Source organism: Sapajus apella, unplaced genomic scaffold (assembly GCF_009761245.1).
Source record: "Sapajus apella isolate SASKATOON/1434 unplaced genomic scaffold, GSC_monkey_1.0 scaffold33, whole genome shotgun sequence".
In the NCBI taxonomy this organism is placed as follows: domain Eukaryota; kingdom Metazoa; phylum Chordata; class Mammalia; order Primates; family Cebidae; genus Sapajus; species Sapajus apella.
Window position 1 is genome coordinate 20409343 of NW_022436973.1, and position 12362 is coordinate 20421704.

General features: G+C 40.5%; 1 protein-coding gene across 3 annotated transcripts in view; it reads left to right on the forward strand.

Moving 5' to 3' along the window:
- GPCPD1 (glycerophosphocholine phosphodiesterase 1) overlaps window positions 1-12362 on the forward strand; it is a 70940-nt gene that overhangs the window by 32934 nt on the left and 25644 nt on the right. For all 3 annotated transcript variants that reach the window (XR_004274140.1, XM_032295478.1, XM_032295476.1), the window contains 5 exons: window positions 1754-1916; window positions 2198-2330; window positions 3858-3912; window positions 8375-8467; window positions 11801-11878. Coding sequence is in view for 2 of the 3 variants with exons in the window: in XM_032295478.1 (XP_032151369.1) it covers window positions 1754-1916; window positions 2198-2330; window positions 3858-3912; window positions 8375-8467; window positions 11801-11878 (522 nt within the window). In the remaining variant the exon portion in view is untranslated. The remainder of the gene's footprint in view (window positions 1-1753; window positions 1917-2197; window positions 2331-3857; window positions 3913-8374; window positions 8468-11800; window positions 11879-12362) is intronic.

A 12362-nucleotide genomic window follows, 5' to 3' on the forward strand; every position in this document is an offset into this window, starting at 1 on the left:
TTAGGATTTGTTGATGGGCCTGACTTTGCAACTTGATATTGTAAATATTTAATGAAGTTAATTGTAAAGCTTGTGCCAGGTTATTCACAATCTGTGCTGCTAACTCTCTGGAGCTACATGTGATACTTAATAAACTAGTGCTTGTAGCTCATTGGCTGTTCATATTTCCCCAACACGTAATACTTGGTACATCCCCTAAGGTCCTTACTGCCATGGACCTGGCTCATGGCAGTCTGTAGTGGTTTCCTTAGCATCTAGCTCCACCTCCACACCCATTTAAATCTTGGAGGGCAGGGAACATGTCTTGACTACCAGTAGCCCCCCAGCCAGCTTCTTGAGAACAACAGAATTCAGGATGGATTTTAAAAAACCTAAGTAATCTTAAGTATTAAGATCTATGGGACTCTATTATAAAAATATGAAGTTTTGATGACTTCTTTTTCTTTTCTTTTTTTTCCTTTTCTTTTCTTTATTTGAGACATAGTCTCATTCTATCGCCCAGGCTGAAGGGCAGTGCCTCTCCTCTCCAGGAGGCAGAGGTTGCAGTGAGCCGGGATCACGCCACTGTACTCCAGCCTGGGCGACAGGGAAAGACTCTGTCTTGGGGAAAAGAAGAAAACAAAACAGAACTTTTTTGTTGTTGAGATGGGGTCTTTGTTGCCCAGGCTGGCCTTAAACTCCTGGGCTCAAGCAATCCTGCTGCCCCAATCCCTAGAACTGCTGGCATTACAGGTATGAGCCTCCACTTCTGACCTGAACATTTTTTTTTTTTTTTTTTTTTGAGACGGAGTTTCGCTCTCCTTACCCAGGCTGGAGTGCAATGGCGCGATCTCGGCTCACCACAACCTCCGCCTCCTGGGTTCAGGCAATTCTCCTGCCTCAGCCTCCTGAGTAGCTGGGATTACAGGCACGTGCCACCATGCCCGGCTAATTTTTTGTATTTTTAGTAGAGATGGGGTTTCGCCGTGTTGACCAGGATGGTCTCGATCTCTTGACCTCGTGATTCACCCGCCTCGGCCTCCCAAAGTGCTGGGATTACAGGCTTGAGCCACCGCGCCCGGCCCGGCCTGAACATTTTTTTGTCGCTTCCTTTTAATAAACCTGTCTTTTAACAAACTGTTGAATTTCCTACCTTCCCTTTAATTTGGTTAGTATTTTTTGTAATAGTGTTTTATGCGTAGACTAGGCTGATAACATATCCAGTGTAATCTCAAAGTAAGTACAGTATGTGGTTTCCTAAAGAGTTGCTATCCCTGTATGACACTTGTGGAGACACATTTTAAGCGAATATGTTAAAAAAATCACTACAAATGTATCATAGTCTTACAATATAAAAGTGATTAGAAATTTTCGAGCAGTGCTCTAAATTTACCTAATGCATGTTAGATCAGTAAATTCTTTAAATCAGCAGAATTATGATTAATAAAGTAATATATAAAAATCATAATGAATTTATATTTTAAGTACTACAAAGAAAATGTAGTATTTAATTATAGAGAAGCCATCAAGTCTCCTGAATATAAATTTGATTGTATTTCTTACCATTTCTCCCCCAGAGATTCTGTTGACTATAAGTGAATTTTTTGATCTTGAAATTGAATATATTGAACTTTTTAAGAAAAAAAAAAAAAAAAAAAAACACATATACACGTATTATATATAGGACATAAAATATGTGTGTGTGCGCATGCATGCGTGCATGTGTAATACAGAAGTTTAAAAATTGAGATTATTTTAAACCTCATTTTTTCAGGAAGATCTCAGTGAACATGTAGTACAGGGTGATGCCCTTCCTGGACATGTGGGCACAGCTTGCCTCTTATCATCCACCATTGCTGAGAGTGGGAAGAGTGCTGGAATTCTTACTCTTCCCATCATGAGCAGAAATTCCAGGAAAACAATAGGCAAAGTGAGAGGTAAGTTTGAAAACACTGGCAAATAACCTAAGATTAAGTTAGAATTTTAATTAGTTTCAAATTAAGCATTTAATAATGAAAAAAATGAAATTAATAATTTACTTTAGAATAGCACGAATTTAAGGAGCATGTCTGTTACATTTTCTAAAAGTTTTCAATCTTGCCTTTTTTCTGTTTGAGACTGATAAAGCTGACCTGAGTGGTATTTATATATAATTCAGCTCATAATGGCCCTTTTAATAATTTTTATTTTTGTTCCTCCCTCTTTTTTCCTATGAAAGTTGACTATATAATTATTAAGCCATTACCGGGATACAGCTGTGACATGAAATCTTCATTTTCCAAGTATTGGAAGCCAAGAATACCATTGGATGTTGGCCATCGAGGTGCAGGAAACTCTACAACAACTGCCCAGTAAGTTGAATATTTGAGTAGGATTAGCATTTGGTATAGCTCATGTTTGATAGAGTTATACTGGTTTTCTCAGCAAAGGTCAAGTGATATTTTTTTAATTTACCCAGGGAATTTAATGTCATTTGGTAATTGGAGTTACCATTTCAAAATAATTAGAGACTAACCTTAAGATTCTGGTCAGTTTTTGTAATATATTTACTGAATTGATGAGGAGGAAAACATTAACAGTAGAAAGGGAGGAAGGAAAGCTTGATGCAGAAAGCTTTGGCAGCAGCAGTGTATCTGTGTTGTGGTCCTTACTTGTGACATGCTGCCCTCTCTGAGTTTCCACATCTATGAAATGGAAGGGTTTGAACAACATTATCCCTGGTGTTTAGCTCCAGCCATCCATGAGTCTAGAAAAGTGTAGTTAAACTCAAGGAATATTAGTTAACTTAGTTCGTAACCGAAAGATGCTCTCTCTTCTCAACAGACATTAGCTTCCAGCCTGGAATAGTTGTCTTCCCTTTCTACTTTTGTAAGTTTATTTAATTACTAGTGCTATAGCTCATACCACAGATTTTCTACTGTAAATTTTAATCCCTCCTCATTTTATTTTAAAGTGATGCTGTGGAGACCATTAGGATCTTTTAAGGTCTATAAAACAAATAACCTTTTAAGGAAGAAGCACCCTCACCTGTCCGCACCTTTTTTGGTTTGTTTGTTTGTTTTCAAGACAGAGCCTCTGTCATTCAGGCTGGAGTGCAGTGGCACATTCTTGGCTCACTGCAGCTTCGACTTCCAGAGCTCAAGCCATGCTCCCACCTCAGTTTCCCCGGTAGCTGGAACCACAGGCGTGTGCTACCATGCCCAGCTACTTTTTGGCATTTTTTTTGTAGAGCCCAGGTCTCACCTTGTTGCCCAGGCTGGTCTCGAACTCCTGAGCTCAAGTCATCTGCCTCTCCCTCAGCCTCCCAAAGTGCTGGGGTTACAGGTGTGAGCCACCACACCCAACCTCTCAGGCCCCATCTTAATCAAACAATACATTTTCCCACTTTCTGTTCTTGTTATTAATAGAGTTTTCAGACTTCTGTGTGTGTGTTAGTAATCTCTCATTCCCCCGCAATCTGCCAGTATTAAGTCATTTGGAGGCTGTATTGCAAGGAGCAGGTTTCTATGTCTCTATTTCTTCTGCCATTTAAAAGGATTGTTTTCCTTATTGATCACCTTGCATGTCTCCAAGAAAAAAGTCCACAGGGGAAGTATATGTTGTGTATCTATCAGTGTATCTATCAGCTTGCATTTAAGGAATGAATTCCGAATGTATGTTGTATATCTATCAGTGCTAGAGCTTGCATTTAAGGAATGAATAACTCAAGGATGAGTTTCGAGTGACAGCCACAGCCATGTTTTGGGGATGTCAAAATTGGCCTCAAAATACAAAATAAGTACCATTTACCATTGTTGAAAGTATACTTTGCTTCTTTATTAATTTGCTTCTTTATCTTCTCTATAGTCTATGATAACTATATTTCTTCTCCTTTTCAGGCTGGCTAAAGTTCAAGAAAATACTATTGCTTCTTTAAGAAATGCTGCTAGTCATGTAAGTAACCTTCCTTTAAACAACTTCAGACTGCTGAGGTAGAAGAATTTGGATCAGGGAGTCTCCTTCAGTTTTTATTAGTAGTTGGACAGGCGAAATATCTCTTGGCATTTATATTCAGATCCATGGTGAAAATTGGGATGAAGACAATAGAACCGTAAGCACCTTTTCTTTTTTTGAGACAGGGTCTCATTCTGTTCCAGGCCTAGACTGCAGTGGTGCGAACATAGCTCACTGCAGCCTCAACCTCCTGAGCTCAGGCAGTCCTCCCACCTCAGCCTCCATAGTACTGGTACCATGCCTGCCTAATTTTTAATTTTTTTTTTTTTTTTCTTTTTTAGAGACAGGGTCTTGCTATGTTTCCCAGGCTGGTTTCGAACTCCTGGGCTCAAGCTATCCTGCCGCCTCAGCCTTTCTAAGTGCTGGGATTACAGGCATGATCCACTGTGCCCAGCCAGCATCCTTTTTTGGGATAATAAATTTTGAGTAATCGGGACAAGAAAAAAGTTCCCACTAAGCATTGGTTTTCACTAGCTGAATAATGCTTTTTTTTTGAGATACTCACTTTGGAAAAAATGCCTGTGGAAAGATTTGATGGGCTCGGCGTGGTGGTTCATGACTGTAATCCCAGTACTTTTGGAGGCTGAGGTTGGTGGATCCCCCGAGGTTGGGAGTTCGAGACCATCCTGGCCAACATGGTGAAATCCCCATCTCTGCTAAAAATACAAAAGATTAGCTGGGCATGGTGGCCCATGCCTGTAATCCAGCTATTTGGGAGACTAAGGCGGGGGAATTGCTTGAGTCTGGGAGGTGGAGGTTGCTGTGAGCCTAGATCACACCACTGCCCTCCAGCCTGGATGACAGAGTGAGACTCAGTCTCAAAAAAAAGAAAGATTTGATGGAGATTTTATGTAACACTTGATAGATAAAGTGTATCAGCTGGATGTGGTGGCTCATACCTATAGTCCCACCTACTTGGGAGTCTGAGACAGGACCTTTGCTGGAGCCCAGGAGTTTGAGGTTACAGTTAGCCGTGATCTGGCTAGTGCGCACCAGCCTGGGTGACAGAGTGAGACTCTATCTATTAAAAACACAGTGTCAGCTCCCACCCTTACATAGAACTTGATTGTCTTAACTTCCTTAACTCCTTTTTTTTTTTTTAAATCCAGTTATAGAGGATTAGAGTCTGTTTTTTTAGCTTTTAGTATTTTTAGCAACTGTAACTTGGACATTTTAAATCAATAACCTGAGATTTTTCTCCCCTATTCCTCTGTATCTGTCTAGACCGCCTGACATTCCAAAGTAAAACTAGAGAAAAATGGAGGAACATCTCATAATTTCCACTTTTTCCACAGTGTTCTCCATATGCCTTCAACTTTGTTTTGTAAAAAATAGTGCAGGAAGTAAACTTGGTTAGTCAGTGTTTAGCTTTATCATTTACATGAACTAACATCTATTCCAAGGTGTGCTTTTAAAATATTAACCTGAAATTGGAATAGGTTTACAGCTTAGCTTTGAGTCATAGTTTAATTGGCAGTATATTATATATACTCTTAGTAGTATATAAAATAATACATTTTAAAATTCATGACATGTTGAATTGATTATAATTTGAATGTTTAAAATAATAGTTTTATTTTTCTGTTATGATATTTATTAGTATTATTGGGCTATCGTTTATAATTAATTTGGAACCAGTTTTACTCGTGTCACAGCTAGTCTAAAGACATTTCATTAGCTATAAACGTGATGCCCTGGTCGCCCAGGCTGGAGTGCAGTGGCGGGATCATAGCTCACTGCAGCCTCCACCTCTTGGGCTCAAGTGATCCTTCTGCTTTGGCCTCCCAAGTAGCTGGGACCACAGGCATGTGCCAACACACCTGGCTAATTGTATTTTTTGTAAAGACAGGGTCTTACTGTATTGCTCAGACCGATTTCGAACTTCTGGGCTCGAGTGATCCCCCGACTTGGGCCTCCCTAAGTGCTAGGATTACAGGTGTGAGCTGTTACGCCCGGTGTAATAACTGTTAGTTTTTTGTTTGTTTGTTTTGTGAGATAGAGTCTTGCTCAGTTGCCCAGCCTGGACTGCAGTGATGTAATCTTGGCCCACTGCAAACTCCACCTCCTAGATTCAAGCCATTTTCCTGTCTCAGCTTCCTGAGTAGATAAGATTACAATTTTTGTATTTTTAATAGAGACAGGGTTTCACCATGTTGGCCAGGCTGGTCTCAAACTTCTGACCTCAGGTGATCCAACCACCTCAGTCTCCCAAAGTGCTGGCATTATAGGCGTGAGCCCGGCCAAGAATTTTTAAATAAGTGCTTTTTGAGAGAGGATTTCATTAAGACTTTTTCTTCCATATTCTAGTGGAATCCTTTATAACTCACAGGAATCACATTTTCAGGTGTCTTATTTTAATTATTATTGGCTTATTTTAAATACGTATCTGTGAAGATGTTTTGGTCTATTGTTGGCTTATTACTTAAATCTCAACTAATTTTGAGATTAAATTTTGTCTCAAAATAATTTTCTGTAAGGATTATGGTTGTCTAAAACCAAATTAAAAAGCTACAACTTAAAGTGTTTGATAGTTAAAACTACTTGGCAATGGTAGGGTTTGTCCTTTTTGGTAGAAATGGTTTTTGATATCGTCTTGTTTAAAATAAGAGGAGGTGCTAAGTTTTCTGCTTCAGAAGTCAGCAAGGAAGTTGGCTTCCTTGGCCAGGCTCTTGAACCCTTTGACTCTAGTCTGTGATCCATTTGTATTCACAAGTTGAGCTTTACCCTTTCACGACTTGGAGCCAGTATAAGAGGTAGAAATGCCTCTAGGGGTCACAGTAAAGTAGTGTTTCAGATTTTTCTTTTCTTTCTTTTTTTTTTTTTTGAGACAGAGTTTCACTCTTGTTACCCAGGCTGGAGTGCAATGGCGCGATCTCTGCTCACCGCAACCTCCGCCTCTTGGGTTCAGGCAATTCTCCTGCCTCAACCTCCTGAGTAGCTGGGATTACAGGCACGCGCCACCATGCCCAGCTAATGTTTTGTATTTTTAGTAGAGACGGGGTTTCACCATGTTGACCAGGATGGCCTCGATCTCTTGACCTCGTGATCCACCCGCCTCGGCCTCCCAAAGTGCTGGGATTACAGGCTTGAGCCACCGCGCCTGGCTGTTTCAGATTTTTCAAACCTTGCTTCTATTGCAGCTGGCCTTCTTTCAGGAAAGGTAGATACTTGTATGCCAGTTTATGACATACAACCTTTAACCGAATTAATTTATAAGGCTGAATGGATCTGCCTGCCTTCCTCTCTCTGTTTCTCTCTCTCTCTCTCTTTCTTTCTATAAATTTCAATCCTCCTCCTGTATGATTCTGATTTTTAGAAATTTGTCTTTAACTATAATTCAAGTCTTCCTCATTTGTTTGGGTTTCATTAGGAAACTGGACATGAGCATCATCTTTTTCCTGTTTCTGTTTTCTCTGTCTGTTCATCAGCAATTATATCTTCCTCTTTCTTTTTTTTTTTTTACGACAGGTTTTCACCATTTTGTTCAAGACGGAGTTTCGCTCTTGTTACCCAGGCTGGAGTGCAGTGGCGCGATCTCGGCTCACCGCAACCTCCGCCTCCCAGGTTCAGGCAATTCTCCTGCCTCAGCCTCCTGAGTCGCTGGGATTACAGGCACACGCCACCATGCCCAGCTAATTTTTTGTATTTTTAGTAGAGACGGGGTTTCACCATGTTGACCAGGATGGTCTCGATCTCTTGACCTCGTGATCCACCCGCCTCGGCCTCCCACAGTGCTGGGATTACAGGCTTGAGCCACCGCGCCCGGCTCTTTTTTTTTTTTTTTAAGACAGGGTTTCACCATATTGGTCAGGCTGGTCTCGAACTCCTGACCTCAGGTGATCCACCCGCCTCAGCCTCCCAAAGTGCTGGGATTACAGGCGTGAGCCACCGCGCCCAGCATAGCTTCCTCTTTCATTCAGTACTGACATTTTGCTGAGAAAGGCTGTACTGTGGACTGCTCAGGTGCACCAAGGAGCAGAGCTGAGGAGCTCTGCAGCTTGTTCTTCCCTCACCAAATCTTTCATGTTAGCTGCGCAGCTAAGGTTTGCAGGGGCAGTAGGCAGCAATGTGAGGGATCCCTGAACTCCAGGCTCTTGTTGGGTTGCTTTTCTGCCAATAGCAATTGCAGAAATGACAGTCCTGAAGGCTGTCTCACTGCCACTGAGGTGCCTCTGGGGGTTTTGAAGTGGATCTGTGCCCATTTTTTGCCAGGAAAAAGTAGCTGTGCTTTTGCAAAAGAGAAAACCCGTTGTTTTAAGATAATACATTACATTTTAGAAAAAGCTTGCATTTTTATACAGATCCATAATTTTATAGTGACCAAAAATTTCTTACGTTCTTGCAGTTTGAGATGTACTGTGTACCAGGCAATGTTTTTCAAATACTTATTTCCTTTTGTCAGGGTGCAGCCTTTGTAGAATTTGATGTACACCTTTCAAAGGACTTTGTGCCCGTGGTATATCATGATCTTACCTGTTGTTTGACTATGAAAAAGGTATGTTGAAATTTCTTTATTTTATTTTTTTCTTCATAATAGACACCTACAGAATAAATTTCTTCATTTCAAACTCTTAATGTTAGGTAAAAGGTTTAAAAACTAGGAAGTTTGTATATTTTAAATTACTTATTAAATAGAATTGGTTGATTCATTTTCTTGGTGAATTACTGCCAGTGTTCCCTGCCATGCTCTTACAACGCTGAGTGAGTGGTGATATGGAAATACTGCCTTCCTAGAGTAGGGTCTGTTGCTGAATATACTTTACTGTATTACAGAAAAAGGACATTCCCGGTGGTTTCTGTAGCAGCCTGTCTGTGCTACTATATTGAGACAAGAGAAGAAGATATCGTAGTGTTTATTTTCTAGGATCCCAGCTGTTTCTGCTTCAAGTTTCTTCTACAGTTAATAAGGCCAGTAAGCCACAGTGAAAAATTCAAAAGGTGGTTTGGAGTTAGATGCTAGAGGGCCTCAGTCAAGAGGTTTAGACTCAAGAGCTAGGGAGGTAAGAAATACTTTTTAGCTGGCCAGGCATGGTGACTCACTCCTATAATCCCAGCACTTTGGGAGGCTGAGGCAGGCGGATCACCTGAGGTCAGGAGTTCGAGAACAGCCTGACCAACATGGAGAAACCTCATCTCTACTAAAAATACAAAAATTAGCCAGGCATGGTGGCACATGCCTATGATCCCAGCTACTTGGGAGGCTGAGGCAGGAGAATTGCTTGAACCCAGGAGGCTGAGGTTGCAGTAAGCCGAGATTGTACCATTACACTCCAGCCTGGACAACAAGAGTGAAACACTGTCTCCAAAAAAAACAAAACAAAACACGACAACTTTTTAGCTGAAAAGGGAAATGTTCAAGACTAATGTTTTGGTAGCTGATGTAATAGGAACTTCAGAGGACAGAGACTGCAGGCAGGGGCAGCAGCAATGTGGGCTACAGGTAAGCGACTGGAAGAATAGAAAAGAGAGCGTAAGGAAGCGGAGTCCGGAGGAGATTCAAAATTTTATATAGTTTTTAAAAAACGGTAATTGTTTTCGTACAAACATAATTGAGATAACGATATTGTCCCTAAACAATATATTGTCCCCTGAATCACTTAAGATTCCTCAGGGAAGGATTTCATTTCTAGGAGGGTTCATTCCACATTTTCTCTAAAACCATGTTGGGTATTAATTTCCAACTGAGTTGATTTAAAGTTAGGCCAGTTTGCTAACATCACTGTACCAGATACTGCCTGTTGTATTAAAGAATGTGACAAGGAACCTAGCACCACCTGCTAGTGGATTTTAGTCAGAGTTCCTAGGGGTTGGATTATTATGATATATAGGAAATGACCCTTTGTTTCTGTGAAATGATATTAGGGGAAGGAAAGGAAGGAGGGGAAGGGAGGGAGGAAGGGAGATGCATCTAGTCAGATTACGTAAGTAGAATGACCACCCACTTGGAACAGGTCGTTCTTGCCATGGAAGAACGTTAATGAAAAGATAAATGAGAAAGAGTGAAGTCATAAATGATCTTATTAGCCAAGATCGAGATTAATTGATCTAGCTGCAGTTTGTTTATTTATGAATTTATTTATTTATTTATCGAGTCCGAGTCTTGCTGTGTCACCTAGAGTGGAGTGCAGTGGTGCGATCTTAGCTCACTGCAACCTCCGCCTCCTGGGTTCAAGTGATTCTCCTGCCTCAGCCTCTTAAGTAGCTGGGACTGCAGGTGCACACCACCATGCCCAGCTAATTTTTGTTTCCTTTTTTGGTTTTGTTAGTTTGTTTGTTTTTGTTTTGAGACAGAGTCTAGCTCTGTTGCCTAGGCTGGAGTGCAGTGGCATGATCTTGGCTCACTGCAACCTCCGCCTCCCGGGTTCAAGCAATTCTCCTGCCTCAGCCTCCCTAGTAGCTGGGATTACAGGTGCCTGCCACCTCGCCTGGCCAATTTTTGTATTTTTTAGTAGAGACGGGGCTTCACCATGTTGGCCAGGCTGGTCTTGAACTCGTGACCTCAGGTGATCTGTCTGCCTCAGTCTCCCAAAGTGCTGGGATTACAGGCATGACCAGTGTGCCTGACCAAGCTACAATTTATGTCTAAAAATCAGTGAGAGTTCAAGTATTATTAATTCCCCATTTTCACTAGGCTATATCGTCATCTGAAGTTGAACCTGAATGAAATAATTGGGAAATGAAAGCAATGAATTTTTATATTGAATTTTAATTTTTAAGCTGGTATTTTTCTTATTAAAAACAATTCATGTTCATTAGAAAAATATATAAGTATTTCAGAAGATTATAAAATGAGAAATAAATTGTTCCTGTTTTTCCTTGTTCTCACTCCCTTACTCTTAATAGTTTCTTTTACATTCCAGAAAAACTTTATGCATGTACAGGTTCATGCCAATGTACATGAATGAATATATATATGATGGATTTTACTATATTTGGTGCACAGATGATTTGTTGGTGATACCTTAAGTCATTTCCTGTAGAAGAGTGACATTTGATCATTTGATAGACATTAAAACCTAATACAACAGATTTGCTTGTGGGGGAAACATGATTATCAGCATGCTTGTTAAGTATTAGGGTTTACAGCTAATAAGACAATTTTTCATGACACTTGATGTGTCTGCTGTTTTTAATCAAATGTTAGCTTAAAAGGCTTCGAAAAGATTAGGAACGGCCAGGCGTGGTGGGTCACCCCTGTAATCCCAGCACTTTGGGAGGCCGAGGCGGGTGAATCAAATTGTGTTTGAGACCCTCTTGGCCAACATGGTGAAACCCTGCGTGGTGGTGCATGCCGGTAGTCCCAGCTGCTTGAAAGGCTGAGGCAGGAGAATCACTTGAACCCAGGAGGTGGAGATTGCAGTCAGCCGACATTGCACCACTGCACTCCAGTCTGGTAACACAGGGAGACTCTGTCTCAAAAAATAAAAGATTAGGAAGTGACAGAAATAAATTTTATATAGTACTTTCATATATTGATTTCCTAGTCACGTAGCATGGGTAAGTGTCAAACAAAATGTATAGACAGCATAAGAATTGGGGAAATGACTGACTCTGGTTCTGTCCTCAGTTGTCTTCAGTGCTACACTTTCTCCCTGCTGCTCTTTTCTTGCAGGTATTCTACACTTGCAATAAAAACAAAAGCCAGAATATGAGGGCTGGGAGGTGGTATTAGGTTAGAAGGGCTCTCCTGCATGGGCTCAGCGTGGCTACTAACAGTTATTCTCATCGTTGAGTAAATAGAGATGCTAGGCCTGTCTAGTGTAAGCATTCAGTAATAATTTAGAGCTCACTTTTAACTTTATTCTTTTTTTTTTTTTTTTTTTTTTAGAAATTTGATGCTGATCCAGTTGAATTATTTGAAATTCCAGTAAAAGAATTAACATTTGACCAACTCCAGTTGTTAAAGGTAGTAATAGTAGCATGAAATGTAAATTATCCTTTAGCTTTAGGACTATTGTACTTGCTAGTATGTGGTAATGTTCTCTTTGCACATGGGGATGACTGTTATATTTAATGTGTACAGTGTGTGCTTTGGCGTTCTGTTCTGTTTGGGAGAATGGGTCTGCGTTGGTCCAGCTGTATTCTCCAACCATTTCCATGGACCCCATTGGTTTTTGTATTTATGAAGGAACGAACTAGACCACAAATATTTGTAGGCCATAGGGGCTAGCTAGCCCTTCTCACTCATACTCTTAGGTTGCTTCTGTTCTGCAGTAGCCCTTCTTCATATAACAGTCATTATTTTACAATAGGTCTTTTATGCAATAGTTGGTAAATATATATTAATTTCTAATAACCTTTGAATATTTTGCATCATGTAATTTTCCCTGGTTCCTCTTCCTATCCCCATTAGGTACCTAAATAAATGCATGATTAACTATAAACAGTTA